Source organism: Cavia porcellus, unplaced genomic scaffold (assembly GCF_034190915.1).
Source record: "Cavia porcellus strain 051 isolate PalLab524CR breed Dunkin Hartley unplaced genomic scaffold, mCavPor4.1 scaffold_13, whole genome shotgun sequence".
Taxonomy (NCBI): domain Eukaryota; kingdom Metazoa; phylum Chordata; class Mammalia; order Rodentia; family Caviidae; genus Cavia; species Cavia porcellus.
This window is the reverse complement of record NW_026947496.1, coordinates 7,834,159-7,848,671: the sequence shown is the minus strand read 5'-3', so window position 1 is coordinate 7,848,671 and position 14,513 is coordinate 7,834,159. Positions and strand designations below refer to the sequence as shown.

At 42.4% G+C, this 14,513-nt stretch overlaps 1 protein-coding gene across 2 annotated transcripts in view; it reads left to right on the top strand.

Moving 5' to 3' along the window:
- The window catches only part of Gmds (GDP-mannose 4,6-dehydratase), a 515,013-nt gene that overhangs the window by 250,758 nt on the left and 249,742 nt on the right, over positions 1-14,513 (top strand). For both annotated transcript variants that reach the window (XM_063259789.1, XM_013145063.2), the window contains exon 7: positions 3,281-3,408. In XM_063259789.1, coding sequence (XP_063115859.1) covers positions 3,281-3,408 — 128 coding nt within the window. The remainder of the gene's footprint in view (positions 1-3,280; positions 3,409-14,513) is intronic.

Here is a 14,513-nt window from a genome sequence, read left to right as displayed (position 1 = left end):
AACAGAATCACAGGTGCGGATCACTAGTGCAGCGCGTCAGCTTCCTTCCTGCACGATGCCTGCAGACCTTGCCATGTCCCCAAGTGGGTGCCGGGCCACAGGAGGCTTCTGTGCTCACTCCCCACCATCCACACGGGCTGCACCCTGGAATCTTACTTCGCCTGCAGATTAATGAAAAAATGTCAATGTTTGGTCATCCTATATTTAAAGAGTTGGAATGGTAAGTGATTAATCTGTGGGTGGTTTACAGATGAGACTACACCCTCAGAGCTGTTCAGTGATTTGGGAGAGATAACAGAGGTGGTCTTTGTTCAGCTCACTGGACTAACTTGGCTTAGTCCCCTTTCTTACTTGGGTTTCCTGGATAAGGAGCCTTAGAGATCTAGTCTGTACGTAAGTAAGTGCATGCGCCCATTGTCCATGTGTGGTGAGACTCCTGGCTGCCAAGACCATGTCCTCAGAGGAGGGGCCGGCAGCAGGGACTAGAAAACAGGGACACAGGCTGGGGATAGGTGTGGACACTTGTCCTGCCCAGGGGCAGACACAATGCTCCCAGGCCCCTCTGCCTCCACCTGCGTATTTGGGATGGTGGGGAAGAGTGACCTTTAAGCCCTCACACTCTGTGGTGTCATGCAGTTCCCTCCTGAACAGCAGTCCTATGGGATGAGGAGTAAAAATGAGGAGAGCAAATATTTGAAAAATCATTTTAAGCTTCTCCTAATAACGAGTGAAACACATGGTTGCAAGGCAAAATGTTTAAGAATACAATTCTATTTTCAATCCTGTTTTCAATTCTAATTGTGATAGAATACAGTTTTGTTTGCAAGGTGAGAACAAATAAAGTATTTAGAAACAAATTAAACAAGAAAAGTATATAAAAATATTTCCCTGGACACTGCTAAACATTACTGAAAGAAATTTTGAAAGACCTGAGTAAATAGGCATCCTGTGTTCATGTCTCTGAAAGCACAAAATCATTAGATTGGAAATTGTCCCCGTATCATCTGCAGCTGGGCTTTCACAGATACCAAAAAGCTGACCCTCAAATTCATATTGAAAGGCAAAGGCAAGAATAGCCAAAATAGCTTTAAAAATAATAAATTTGGAAAGCTCAAACTTTCTGATTTAAATCTTATCACAAATCTATAGTAATGAAGACTCTTCTGCTGACACAGTGATCAGCATATTAGATTGATAGACCAGAATTCAAAGTCTGAAATAAACTCTCCTATTTATGACTGATTTTTCCTATTTATGACTGATTTTCACCAGAGATGCCAAGACTGTTTAGTGGGGAAAGAATAGCCATTTCATCAGATAGTACCAGGCTAGCTGGATAGCTACATGGAAATGAATTCAATTGGACCCTTTCATCATACCCTATTTAAAAGTTAGTTAAAAATGGATCAGTGGTCTAGATAGAAACACAAGAGTGATAAAGTTGGTCAGCATGATGGGTGTGCTAGCTCCTCTTCCACTCTCCATGCTACCTGGCAGCAGTTGTTGCTCCTTTGTCCCCAGATGGCAGTGCCCAGTGCAGAACTTGTGCAGGGCAGGCACTCGGGCAGTCTTGCTTGTTAGAAGAAATGAGTTCTACAAGGTCAGAGACTTCTCTTAGACTCCCGCACATTGTTTACTAGTAAACAGCCACGTTGAACCCGTTTTGTATTGGGAACATGGTCTAATAATTTAGCATCCCTAGTGTACCTTCTGTGTTTTGCACTGATAGTATTATCCTGATATTGGAGTAAAGACAAATATCAGAAGACCTAAATTTAATTATAAAATTATTAAATGTAATTATCCCAAGTCAATAGAAAATATAAAGTAAAATTTTGTTGACTAGTCATAGGTTTAGAATTGTGTCTAATAAATGTGTCTTCATTTTAAAAGACTTTCCTGAAGGATCCCTGTGTGCTTCATAAACTGCTTTGGAAAGTTGGAATTTCAGTTTTTCATGAAACCTATGAATTGCTAATGGAAATTAAATATTTGGATTGCCGTGGCAGTCTTATTATATTTTTAAAGACATGGCATTGGTATAAGTATGCATACCTAAAGTTGGCATAGAAAGTCTAGTATATGCTTGAACTTGTGTAGGACACATTTGTGACAAAATTTAGAAACCCTATTTAGAAATACTCCCCTTATTCCTGTCCTGGTTTCTCAAGAAACCAAAATCTTTCATCATATTCGCCTCCTGCTTCACCTGCAAAAGAACAAAGGTAAAGTTACTGATGTGGTAAACCAGGATATTAATTTTTCTGAATTGTATGAATCCATTATGAATGAGCTCACACATATATCACTACTTTGAGAATTCAGCATTAAATAATGTTCTTTGAAAAGGTTGCCTACATACAGGGATTCAGATTAAAAGCTTCTTTGTGATCTTCTGTGTTGAGAAAAGCCAGATATGTGTCTGTAGTCCTAGGAGGTTGAGGCAAGGGTATCCCTTGGGTCCAGTAGTTTGAGACCCATCTCTAAAATAAAAATAAAATAGACTTTCCTTAAAAACCAGAGGACATTAAAGTGATTGAAATACTTTCTTCAATTTATAGTATCATTCATCCAGTCATTTCAAAATATTTGTATAAAATATATGATCCCATTTCTGTAGATATAACATTTACATGATATTGGAAAATGGCATTGCAATAAATACAGTACAGAGAAACTTTTGACTTGAGACCATGTCATGTTTTACATGAAGTTGGCTGTACAGGTTTCTAAATAAGAGTGACTGCCACTTAAGGCATACATTTCTATTTCGTTTCCTTTAGCTAGTTATACCCTGTGAACTAAGTTGCTTTTCTCCGTGCTTCCCATGGCCCCCCAACTAGCCTTTTTAATAGGAATATATGATGTTTGTGTTCTTAAAAAAAATCAGGGTGGTCTTAGATGTACGCCTTCCATTCTGGCATTTCCCTTTATTCAGCCCTCTAGACTTTTCTGTTTAAAAACTGGCATTCCAATAGCTTTTCTTTGGCCTACTGCCTGGGTTGCATACTGAAGCAGCAAATTAGGAATGTTAAGATGTCCCCCAAAGAAAAAATGTTTGTTATGAAAGTAGAGCTGATGTGACACTTAGAATTAGAGCTTCTTAACTTGTCTAAATGACAGTTAATGATCTTTTCTCTTCTTCTTTTCTTTTATTATTTTAAGGGGAGGGGAAGGAGAATGAAAGAAATGCCCAGAGGCTAATACTGGATTTGGTTCACCAAACTGTTAAATGTCAGAATGTGCTCCACTGATAATACATCTTTTGTCTCTTTTTTAGGAGCTAATTTTGTTACTCGAAAAATTAGCCGGTCGGTAGCTAAGATTTACCTGGGACAACTGGATTGCTTCAGTTTGGGAAATCTGGATGCCAAACGAGACTGGGGCCATGCTAAGGACTACGTGGAGGTAGGCACTGTCCTGTCGGCCTCTGTCGCAATGCCATGCCTGTGGGTGAAAGGCATGACCTGGAGGTGGCGAGGCACATGCTTCTCACACACGCCTGTTTATAAACTCCTGCTGGATTCAGTATAAGGCTGGGTGGCTCGGGAGCACATATATATTGCTTACACTGACTGTTGTTTGAATGAGGAAATCGTTCACAAATTGTCTTTTATTTAGTTAAAGCACGGGTGCTGGTCAGCGTTTGGATGGTGGGTGGGTCAGCAGATGGAAAATGTTAGAGCGTCGCTCTTCTTCACTTGCTGGCACTTTTCCCCTTGCTCCACCTGCTCTTTCCCTGCCACCCATGCAGGCACAATCAGTGGTGACCATCGAGGAATAATGGACTCTCAATTTGTGTAAAGTAAGACCTTAAATTCGCCTTATTCCACAAAATTCTTAGGAAACTCAATTTTTCATGTTCAGTCTGCAGCCCACACCCCTCATCCCTGGGTCCCCGGAGTTCATCCTCTCAGTGGAGATGTTACTGACACAGTCACGCAGAAGTTGGGCCAGGGGGAAAGGGATTCAGACTTTTGCCCTGAGGATTTCTACACAGTTACTTTTGAATTTGGGTTTCCAAGTTATGTTGTATGGTGTGATTTTTCTTTTTTAAAATCACATGATTGTATTTCCCTTTGCCCCAGTTCATGAGGTTTTGTATTTCCTTGTCAGTTCTGTGACCAGACATGAATGAGTGAGGAAATTCTCTGGAGGTGTGTGTCCTCCTTCTGGGGCTCACAGATTTCCTGTGCTCAGGAGCCTCTTCTGTCTTGAAGGGTTCTTATCTGGGAAACCAGATCTGACTTCCTTGTGCATTAATGCTATTCAAAAAGAAACGCGAACTTTTACAAAAGAAAGCAAACACAGAGTTCACTTGCTAACACAGAGGTCAGCTTCACCCTGGCTTTATTTTTGTTTATAACAACTAAAAATGTGTGTAGCTTAAACACCTAATATTGTATATTGTGGAAGAAAAACTAGTTCTGATTTAAAACATTCAGCAACACAATATTTTGATCACTTGAACTGCAAACCTATAATTACAAAGAACCCCTTTATAGCAGTAGTCTTTAGATATATTTCAAGAATGTTAAAAAGTATATAGGTCCATACTCATAGACATTACAAGAAAATAGGAGAAAGGAGACGTGTTGAATATAAACTTTCTTGTTTAATTTAAATGGCCTTTGGTACTTAAAAATAGAAGATAGTTTTTACAAAAATATAAAGCTTGCTTTCTCAGTGTACCACTGTGGTGTGCAGCCTACGAGCAGTCAGGGTGTGCTTACAGCTACATGGACAGCTTTATCCAGGCTCTTCTCTAGATTCTGTATCTCACTTTCCTCTATCTAGAGTCTTTCCCTAGTTGGGAACCAAACAGATTAAATTTCATTCAGTTTTATTTTATTTTATTTTGTTCGACCTGAGCATAAGAGAAGTGTAGAACTCAGACGTCTGAGATTTAATAGTGAGAGAACTGCTGCCCCATGTGTGGGCGGATGGTGCCTGTTGCTGTTATGTTTTATTTTCTTCTGTATGTTTTCTAGATTTTTAAAATGAATGTGTACGAGTTTTTGCAGTCAGGAGGCAAGATAACATATTTTAAATAGACCAAAAACATACAATAAATGGGAATGAGACTAGTAAATAATGAGGTGGGCAGTAAACTTCCTGTGGACCAGAAAGAAGTACACGGTACTGCCATCTCATTCACCCAGGCCAAGCTTGCCACTGCTCAGGATACAGCCCAGGCTGAGGCACAAAGGGTCCACATCTGTGTTCCTATAAAATGAAAATATTTTACAAACAGTTTGCCTTAAATACTTTAAAAAATGTATCCTGAATGAAGTCATTTTTTATGACTGCTTGGCCAAATGGTGTCGGTACAGAACACCCAGAGATGAGGGAATATCCCCAAGATCAAGGTGGTTGGGCCTTTTAATAAAGTTGTGAAATTGTCACATTCCATGGATGCACACACACACACACACACACACACACACACACAGAGTTAAGGCATTCTCCTTGACAACCAAGACTTGCCTTGTTCCAGGAGACAAGTGGGTTTTGTATATTAAGGATTCTCCTGGGATTCTAACAGTAACATATGTTGATGATGTAAGAAGCGTTTTATAGTTCTCATTTATGTGTTCTGAAAACAGACTAAATTTCTGAAAAGGAACCATTATTAAGTAAGAATGCATAGTTTGCTACTCTCCATGTAAAGAAATACTAAGTTCTTTGCAATTCTAAATATATTAAAATGAGGCTACTTCAGAGGTGTCCAGCTAAAATTAAGTTTGTAGTCAAAATGAAAGTTAGGAATCATAAAACTGAAAAAGGCCAGGCATTGCTTGTTTTAAAACACATGGGCATCCTGAAGGGTAAGCAGCCTGAGGATGGAGAGCTGTTCCCAAGTGCAACAAACAAGCCATAAGAACAACTCACTCACACACATCTTCATCATACAGTCCTGCTCATTTAACACAGAAATGTTCAGACACCTCAGATGAAGTAACGTGTGTACCCTCTACTTATAAATGGATTTCCCTGATGGAGAACAGAACGTTTGTCCTTTATGCTGTGAGATAGGGTGCGAGGGTCCCAGCCATCCCAGTGAATTGCTCAGCTGCACAGGTCTATATATCTCAGTTTACCCATCTTTGAATAGGATATAAAACAAGCCTGTAAAAAATTAGCACTGATGTGTTGGCCATACATGATGAGAGCCTACCTCTCTGTCTTGTAAACATTTTTATAACTTACACAGTCATTTCCTGTTGCTAATTTCAATTCATTAACATCCATTTATAGTCCTGCTTACTAGATCAAAAAGCTTTAAAAATTATTTAAATAGATAAAATGTATTTCAACTTGAAATAAAGAAAGAATATAAAACCTGTATTAAATTATACTATCCCTTCAGAAGAAGCAAGTTATAGGGAGTTACATCTTTTCTAATGGTTTTATTATAAACATTTTTAAATGTATAAAATAACTGAATAAATTTTACCTTGCACTCCCACAAAGTTCAGATTCTATAATTAACATCTGCAAACAGTACTGCATTTTGCAGGAAAAAATAATAATGACTACAGTGTAAAATGGCTATATAAGCTTAATTTACCCAAATAAAAGTTCAGAAGAATTTGCATTTCTCATGTAGGTAGACTGCAGTTCAGACATCTAAAATGTTTTCATCGTCTGAACGGTTTCATTGAGCTTTGCACAGCCCGTCTGTCCATGCTCAGGAGGATGGGAGAGGAGGCCCCTGAGGCCAACACGTCAGCCATCATGGAGGGAGTGGGGGCCACAGACAGCCAAGGAAGGAATCTGACTTCTCGGGAGGCGCTGTTGCTCCTCAGTACACAGTCTCTCAAGACCCTGCGTGGTCACGGTCCTCCTTGCTGCAAGTGACAGTCTTAGGAGCTCTTTCCATAGCTGAATATACCAGAGACATGCATGAAGGTAAGCAGTTACACTGCACAGTTCTACTGACTGTTCAAAACGTAGGGTGTGGGAATGTGCTCAGATTGATACCGTTCTCCAAACCTATTTGACCTGGGAACCTTTTGAACAGAAGATAAGTATGAATACCTAGCAGTACTGTATAGAGTTAGGAGATTGTAGCCTGTGCTTGAGTAGAGTTTATGGTAACAGTTTGGTTAACAAGCTCTCCCTGTGGTCCCAGTTTACACGGTATCTGGAAGATAGCTATAGCCAGAACACACTTGGAGACAAGTAAACTCACAGGGGTTGGGCTAGAAGTGACTGGAAGCCCCTACCACTCACACAGGGAGACACAGGGGTAAGAGACCTGAGTCCGAGCCTGTCCAGCATTGGCCAAAGACCCTTGTAAATTGGCCAGATGTTTTCTCGCCGGTAGCCAACCCCACTGATGCTCCTGGAGAGTTCTGCTGCCCAGAAGCAGTCCAGGAGCAGTCAAGGCATTGGGGGCAGGCTTTAAAGTCCATTGGAATTAGCCTCGTATTTGTCACCATAGGGGGTGAGCGAGTGGGGAAACACAGACAGAAATAACAGTTTAGAAATAAGGCATTGCCGAGTGTTAGGCACTTACTATGTGCCGGAGACTTTACTGTTTACTTTGTATACATCATCTTGTATAATAGATACTAGAGTCCTGAAGACAGGTGCAATGTTCCCATTTATGGATGAAGAATTAGGGGTAGAGTGTTCATCTTTGCCCAAAGCTCCTGACAAGAAAGGTGAATGGAGCCAGGACTGCAGCCCAAGCCAGGTTCCTCACTCGTTCATGTTGGCACATTAGTCATGGGATCTCGGTAATCTGCCTTGAATGAATCAGAAAATTAAGCTTCTCTCCCTTTTCTCTTCCTACAATTTATGGCTCAGGAGAAAGAGAAGTAGCTGAAAGATAAGAATCTGGTAGAAAGGCTATCAGATATTGCCGGACTTGAGATTCCAGCTGTGTGAGGCAAAGGTGCGAAGGGCATGATTGGAGCCACTGTGCAGTCAGGTGCCCTCCTCCGCGCCGTGTCCTCCATGTGCGTGGACCTGCACTGCAGTTCTCAGTTGCGGCAGGGGTGTGGGAAAGCGGAACCCGCTGCAGGAGTGCAGAGCCAGGAAGACCTGACCGCCACCTCCCCTTCTCTAATTCCCTGGCTCTTAGTCTATTGCTAGCATTTTTACACCCTATGTTGCACACATCTGAAGGGAACAAGTGGCATTTAAATTTGCTCAGATCTCAGTTATGGGACATTGACATGTGTGCAGCACCACTGTCAACTGGTATGTGTACGCGCACGCTTGCAGGACAACACTTTACAGGAGGAGTGTCTTTCGTGTCACAGTTTTCTAAGAGCTCCCTGACCAAAAGGAGGGCACGGTTCCATGTGGCTCACAGCAGGGCCTCAATTGAGACACCTGGGTCACCAGAGACCTGTTCCAACAGCTTCAGTTCTGCCTCCGGGTGTGCTGGAATGAAGGGGGATATCTGCCTGGGCTGCTAGGGAACTGCCCAGAAAAGTGATTCTAATGGAGTCTTTGCCAGTTGGCTGCTAGTTAGAGAGTAAGGTCAGGGATAAGATTTCTTCCTCTCAAGCAATCTAATCCCATGTTCTCAGCTAGGAACCTAGCGTATCCTTGTTTGGGAGGAAAATATGGCAGTGGCTTGATCATAGAATGTGTTGTAATATGATTTAATTTTTCATATTGACCAGTAGAGTACTGACCTCTCTTTTCCATTGGAGGGAAAATCTTCTATCCTTATAGGGGGTTAGTGCAGCCTTTGAAAATACTCTGGGGAAAAAAGAATAAAATAGGTAACTAAGTAAGCTCTCCTTTATCTGTATTTAGAAAAATATGATGGTTGCTGGGTATTTCTAACAAAGCAAACCTTTATTAAAAAGCAACTCAAGGATATAAATTAGTCAATAAAAAAAGAGAGGACCACCTTATTTGCTATGAGAAGGTGGCATACAACAGTTTCATACAGTTTTACAGCCTCAACTGTATAGACTGAACAACTATTCCTACTCTAAAAGAATACGCTATTCATAAAGAACTGATGAAAAACAATTTCCCTGATCCTTGCTTTGGAAAACTCTATTTAACAAATTCAGCTTGCCATTTCTTATAGTTTCTTCTTTCTTCTGCCATCTAAGGCTGTGGTTATCCAGCCAACACCTAAACCGTGTGTGGAGCTGAGGACCGAAACCAGGGCCTTGTGTGTGCCAGACAAGCACTTGCCACTGCACTGAGCTGCATCCTCCAGCTCTAGACAGAAAGCTTCTAGGTTTTCAATGAATGATGCAAAATAAGCCAAGAAAAAGGCTGAAAGTTACAGTTGTGTTTCCATCGACCAGGTCTTAGTTGGCTGGGGGTGACTGCCCAGGAACATCCGTGCCCCCACATCCCAAACTCGGCGGCCTCCTTCAAATTGTCGTCTAATCAGAGATCACCTATCGTACCTGTGTTTCTCAGATGAGTTGCTCATGGTTGTCATCCATAGATAATTTAAAGTAGGAGGAGGGTGAGTGCACTTTTAGATTCTATTTTCAGTTTGATTTTAAGCATGAAAATGTGGATCTGACAGAACATTAGAAAAGGATTCTTGATGTTGGTGTAGTGAAAGGACGCTCATGTCCCTGGAGTGCAGCGCTGTGCTGTGGGCATAAAGCCTGGGCTGTGCGTCTGGAACTGCAGATGCCACTTAAATTCTAATGGGCACCAGTTAACTACTGTGAGGTGTGAGTCCTACTCCACCCTTTAGTCACTGTCTTTGAGGGGATGCGTCAGCACACCAGTGATCTCCAAGTGACCTTGCTACCTAAGAGTCACAGTTGTAGCCCTGAAAATGAAACTTCCAGGAAAACAGCGTGAAAAAGCTCCTTTCACACTTAGATGATGATGATGCTGTCACACCCATGCAGCTGGGGTTCCTCCAGCTCACCCTGGGCGCCTGGCATGCCCGCTTCCTCTTCCTGGCTGAGCCAGGCTCGGCTCTCTGCGGGGCCCACCCCGCTCCTCCCTCATTTCATGCCCCCTCCACCCAGCAAGGAAAACTCTGACTAACAAATCCACTAATGTGATTGCCTCATAAACCATAACATCAGCTAAATTTAGACATAATTTTTCAGGTACAGATCTTTAGAACTCATTGTTGCATTTTCTATAATAGTGTTCTTCACAATCAAGGCAGTCTTTCTGTCCATGCATGAAGGCCCTTAAATTTATCTGTCTCTGTGCCTCAAACACATACTCATGCCCACACATCAAGCTGAAACTCTCCATTTTAAAATCATTCTAAGGTACCACTTGCCTTCATCCTACCCATTGGCACCTTCACTGCAGGTGACTCTCCGTGCTTTGTCCTCACAGAGCCTTGGCAGGTTACTGGATGCTCACACAGGCTCGGGAGCATTGTTGCTTTCAGAGCCGCAAAGCAGACACCTTTTCCAAGGCAAACAGTTGCTAAGCAGATGAACACTTTATTTTCTGCTCCTGTTTACTCCACGTTAGAAACCCTCTTCTGCGTATTGTCTATGAGGGAATCATAGCAATGATTCACAGAGCTTTTCCTCAACCTTTCATCTTAGGGAAAAAAGTTTTTTGACACTGCTGGGTCATTTGCATTTTTTCTATCTTTAACTTTAGTAAAGCTGGGATGATTGATGGCTTTGTGAAGCCAAGCTGATCCCAAAGCCACTGTGATTGATGTGGTGATCTACCGGACGTCTGACCGCCCAGGGCAGCAGTGGTGAGACCAGGTGCTGTGGAGTAGATACAGTAGGAAGCGAAGTGAATACTGCACAGAAGTAAGGTGTCTGGCACCTTCACCTGCAGTGAAATGGCTTTACATCCTCCAATAACACTGATCCTTGCCCTGCTACTCTACATTACCATAATTAAAGAATGTTCCAAAGCTATTGTGCTTTGGGGTCAAATTACCAGTGAATTCCCAATTTAAGAGTTGCTTCAAAAACTGTGAGCTTATCATTTACACAAGCAAAATATGCCTGTATGGATGGATTTGGGGTGCAGTTAAATGAAGTTTCTTTGAAGGAAAAGGAATCAAGCTTCTGCTAAGCCTAGTTAGTTCACATGATTTTACAGAAATGTTTTCACAATTATCTGAAGGCAGCATTGAGAAGTCCTTTGAGAAACTGTCTTTGCATTGTTGGTGTAAGTCTCGTATGGAAATTATTATTAAAGTTCTGAAACAAAGAGATGAAATTACCTCTTAAGATAGATTTTCTAAGCACTGCTCAGGGTTGTATGGAGTACATGGGAGCGCTATGCTTTTTTTTTTTTTTTTTTTTTTTTTTTTTCCCTTTTCACATATCATAGAGAGAATGGTTGGCTGAGGTTGTTGCTGTTCATTACACCTGCAAGTCTAAGCAGAGTAAGACCGCTGAGGATACACTTGGCCCCCTCCAAGCAGTCTCTCTAGGAAAGCCCTTAAAAGACAGGTCTTGGACCTTGTCCTCTTTCTCTTTAATAATGCCCCCAACAGGCCTGGTATATAACAGAAACCCAGTAAATATTTAACGTTTCTCTGTAAAAACCCAGGTTTCTTATTAAATATTTAATTAAATATGAATGTTTTATTTTTTGTACTATTTAGGGTATTTTCTTAGTGTGAGACATTTCCTTTGAATATAATCTGTTCAGTTGGAGTTGTGATAGGTTGACTTGGCCCCATCGCAGTGTGTTGAGGTGGATTTCCCTACAGTTGCATGCAGACTGCAGAGGAGTCTTATGCGTTCTTATACAGTGGCTATTTCTTAACTATCTCTAGATTTTACTGGAATTTAGATTCTATGACTTAGACTATTTTGTATTTTTAAAGAAAGATATTGAACAGACAAAAACCTGAAAAAAATGATACACTGACCCTAATTTACCAACTAGAATTTAAAAATCACAACAGTGGCATTTGTTAAGAAGGCCAAGAACCCCTGGAGGGCACCCTGTGATGTGGCACTACCTCATTTAGGAACTTCTTTGTCTAGGCATCAGATTTCAAGGTTCAATTGATTAGTGGATTCTTCTGGCTGGGCCCAGTTTTCCATCATAGATGCTGTTACTGAAAACCTTCAGACTTTCCCATTCCTTTCCCTCTCCCCTCCATAGCCTGACTCCAATCCATGCACATATAAGTATATTTTAAGTACATATAAAATGTATTCAGATTTTGTTTTCAGTTTTTTCCCTTTTGGGGTCAGGGGTGCTGCGGAGGGAACTCAGGACTTTTCCTTTGCTGTGCAAACTTTCTAGCACTGAGCCGTACCATGACCCGCTTAAAGACTCTCATTTCTACTTACTTAACAGAAGCTGTAGAAAATCTGTGCAAACTACAGGAGAGGAAGAGTCGTTCTGCCTTAGCGAGCCAGTCTCTCTTGGCTGTTGACTTCATTTCCTTCTAACTGCTTGTCACCCATGTGCTCAGAGGCCAGGTCCTAGCTCCCAGGTGGTCTGTCCTACACTCTCTGACTCAGAGCAGAAGGATGATATGTGGGCACCTGTGCTGCAGGGGACAGGACAGATTGCATTCCAGGCAGGTGACTGTGGCCTCCCACCTCTTGGACAATTTTATCACCAGGTCCCCTATGCATCCTGGTAGCATCCCAATAGCACAGTCATGCCTGCCTCCTTCTTACCAGGCTTTTTCATGTAGTGTTTTTTTAGGTCAAAAATTACTTGCTATTTTTACTGGACCTTGAATTTTAAATTTGAAAGTTAAACACAAAGTACTTTCCCCAGACCTTGTCCTAAACCCAGAAGGTTGCCCTGTGTTTGTATCATGTCTTAGCATTGCATCTTTGGATTTGATTCTCCCAGCAAATATCTGACCATGGTTGGGATGGCAGGAACTGTTACTTGAAGCTCTCAGGAGAAAAATGTGGCTTTAAAAGGACAAGGCCTTAGGGTAAGTCCTGCTGGTCTGGGACAGAGCAGAGGCCAGCCCTGTTCCGCCAATCCCTCTGTAATCCTGTCCTCTGACACAGGGGCTGTGTTCCTGTGTGATTTCTAATTTACTTAGCTGCCCTTGGAAGTTGAAAGCTATTTCCCACTGTCTTCAGATGGTGACTGTCTAATGAACGCAAGGCACCTTGTCTCTAAAAATTGCAAATAAGCTAGTGTGTGTGTATTCTCGGCCTCCTAAGCTCTGTGCTGCTGTTTAACAGCGCTGGTGGGGGAGACACGGAAAGCATCTGAAGAGCCAGAGGTCCGTGGCCAGGCCCCGGAACCTGGAAGGCAGGAGGCCTCCCACTGTGTCCTGTTCCCTCCCCAGTGCTCACTTAATCATTGTTCAGTCAAATAACACAAAGAGGGCATCGCTTCTGAGCAAGAAAGACAAGTTTAACAGAGTTGCTTCCCTTGATCCTTATCGTCAGAAAAACTGAAGTAAGAAGTCTGGTGAAGTGGCAGAGGTGGTTGAAATCTCATCGCCTTTTGTCTGTGGTGGCTGAAAGCTTCCTTGTGGTTAGCTGTCCGGCAGGGCCTTCGGGAAACCAGAGCATCATTGACTGTCTGGGCCGAATGAGTCATCTATTAAAATTATCCCTAATGAATTACAGGTTTGCTTGTTTAATTGTGCGTGGTCTAGGGCTCCAGGATGTTAGAAGTCCAGTGGGGCTCAAGGAAATTATATTGGCTTAGTTAGCATTTCGGTGGGCTCTCTCCTAACCCGCAGTGCCCTGCCATTTCCTGTCCCTTTCAGCTGCCCTCTTCCTCCCTCCCTTCCTCCCCGCTTGCTTTTCCCTTTCTGTCTTCCTCTCTGCTCTCCCTCCCTCTGGCTCCCCAAGGAAGGGGGAGTCTCCAGTTTCCAGGACATTGCCTGTGGGTGTCTGTGTTGAGGGTGACCTGAGGATCCCCCTCTGGTTTTGCATAGTAAAGACCTCCTTAAGCCCTGGCGAGCCATTGTGCCTCCCTTTGTTCTTTATTTATGTTATTTTTGCAATGCTGGGGATTAAACTTGGAACCTTTGCACTGAGCTACATTCCCAATTTTTTTTTATTTTAAGATAGGGGCTCACTAAAGTCACTAAGGTGCCCCAGCTGGCCTTGAACTTACATCCTCTGCCTCAGCCTCCCAGAGTGCTGGGCCTGCCAGCTTTGTGCTATGTTAACACCACTGGCTGTGGAGACAGCTCTGTACTGTGAATAGGTGGCTGCTAGTCTTCCTTTCTTTCCCTTACAGCAGTGTTTCCTCTAGAGAATAGCATAGCAACTGTATTGTGGGAGTAAAGCACTAAACTACATAAAGCCATGGCTGCATAAGTGTTCTTGTTGAAAATACTTCCTAGCTGTTCCCACCAGGTGCTCAGCCCAGGTGAACTCTCCCAGGAAGCTGTCTGAGGGGCACTGAGGCAGCTGTGTCTGAGTGAAAGGGAATTCACTGCGCTCAGGGCTGCCCTGTGTTTGTGAACAGGTGTAATTGTCATTTGTCTTAAAGGAAAAGCATTTAAGTACCATGAATTCAAGCGTGCATGCAGCCTTTATTTGTAGTTCTGAAGCTTTATCAGTTACTGAAAAGGTATCCCTGCCTGACCTCCAGAGTGCAGCCTCACATTACAGCACTCTGGG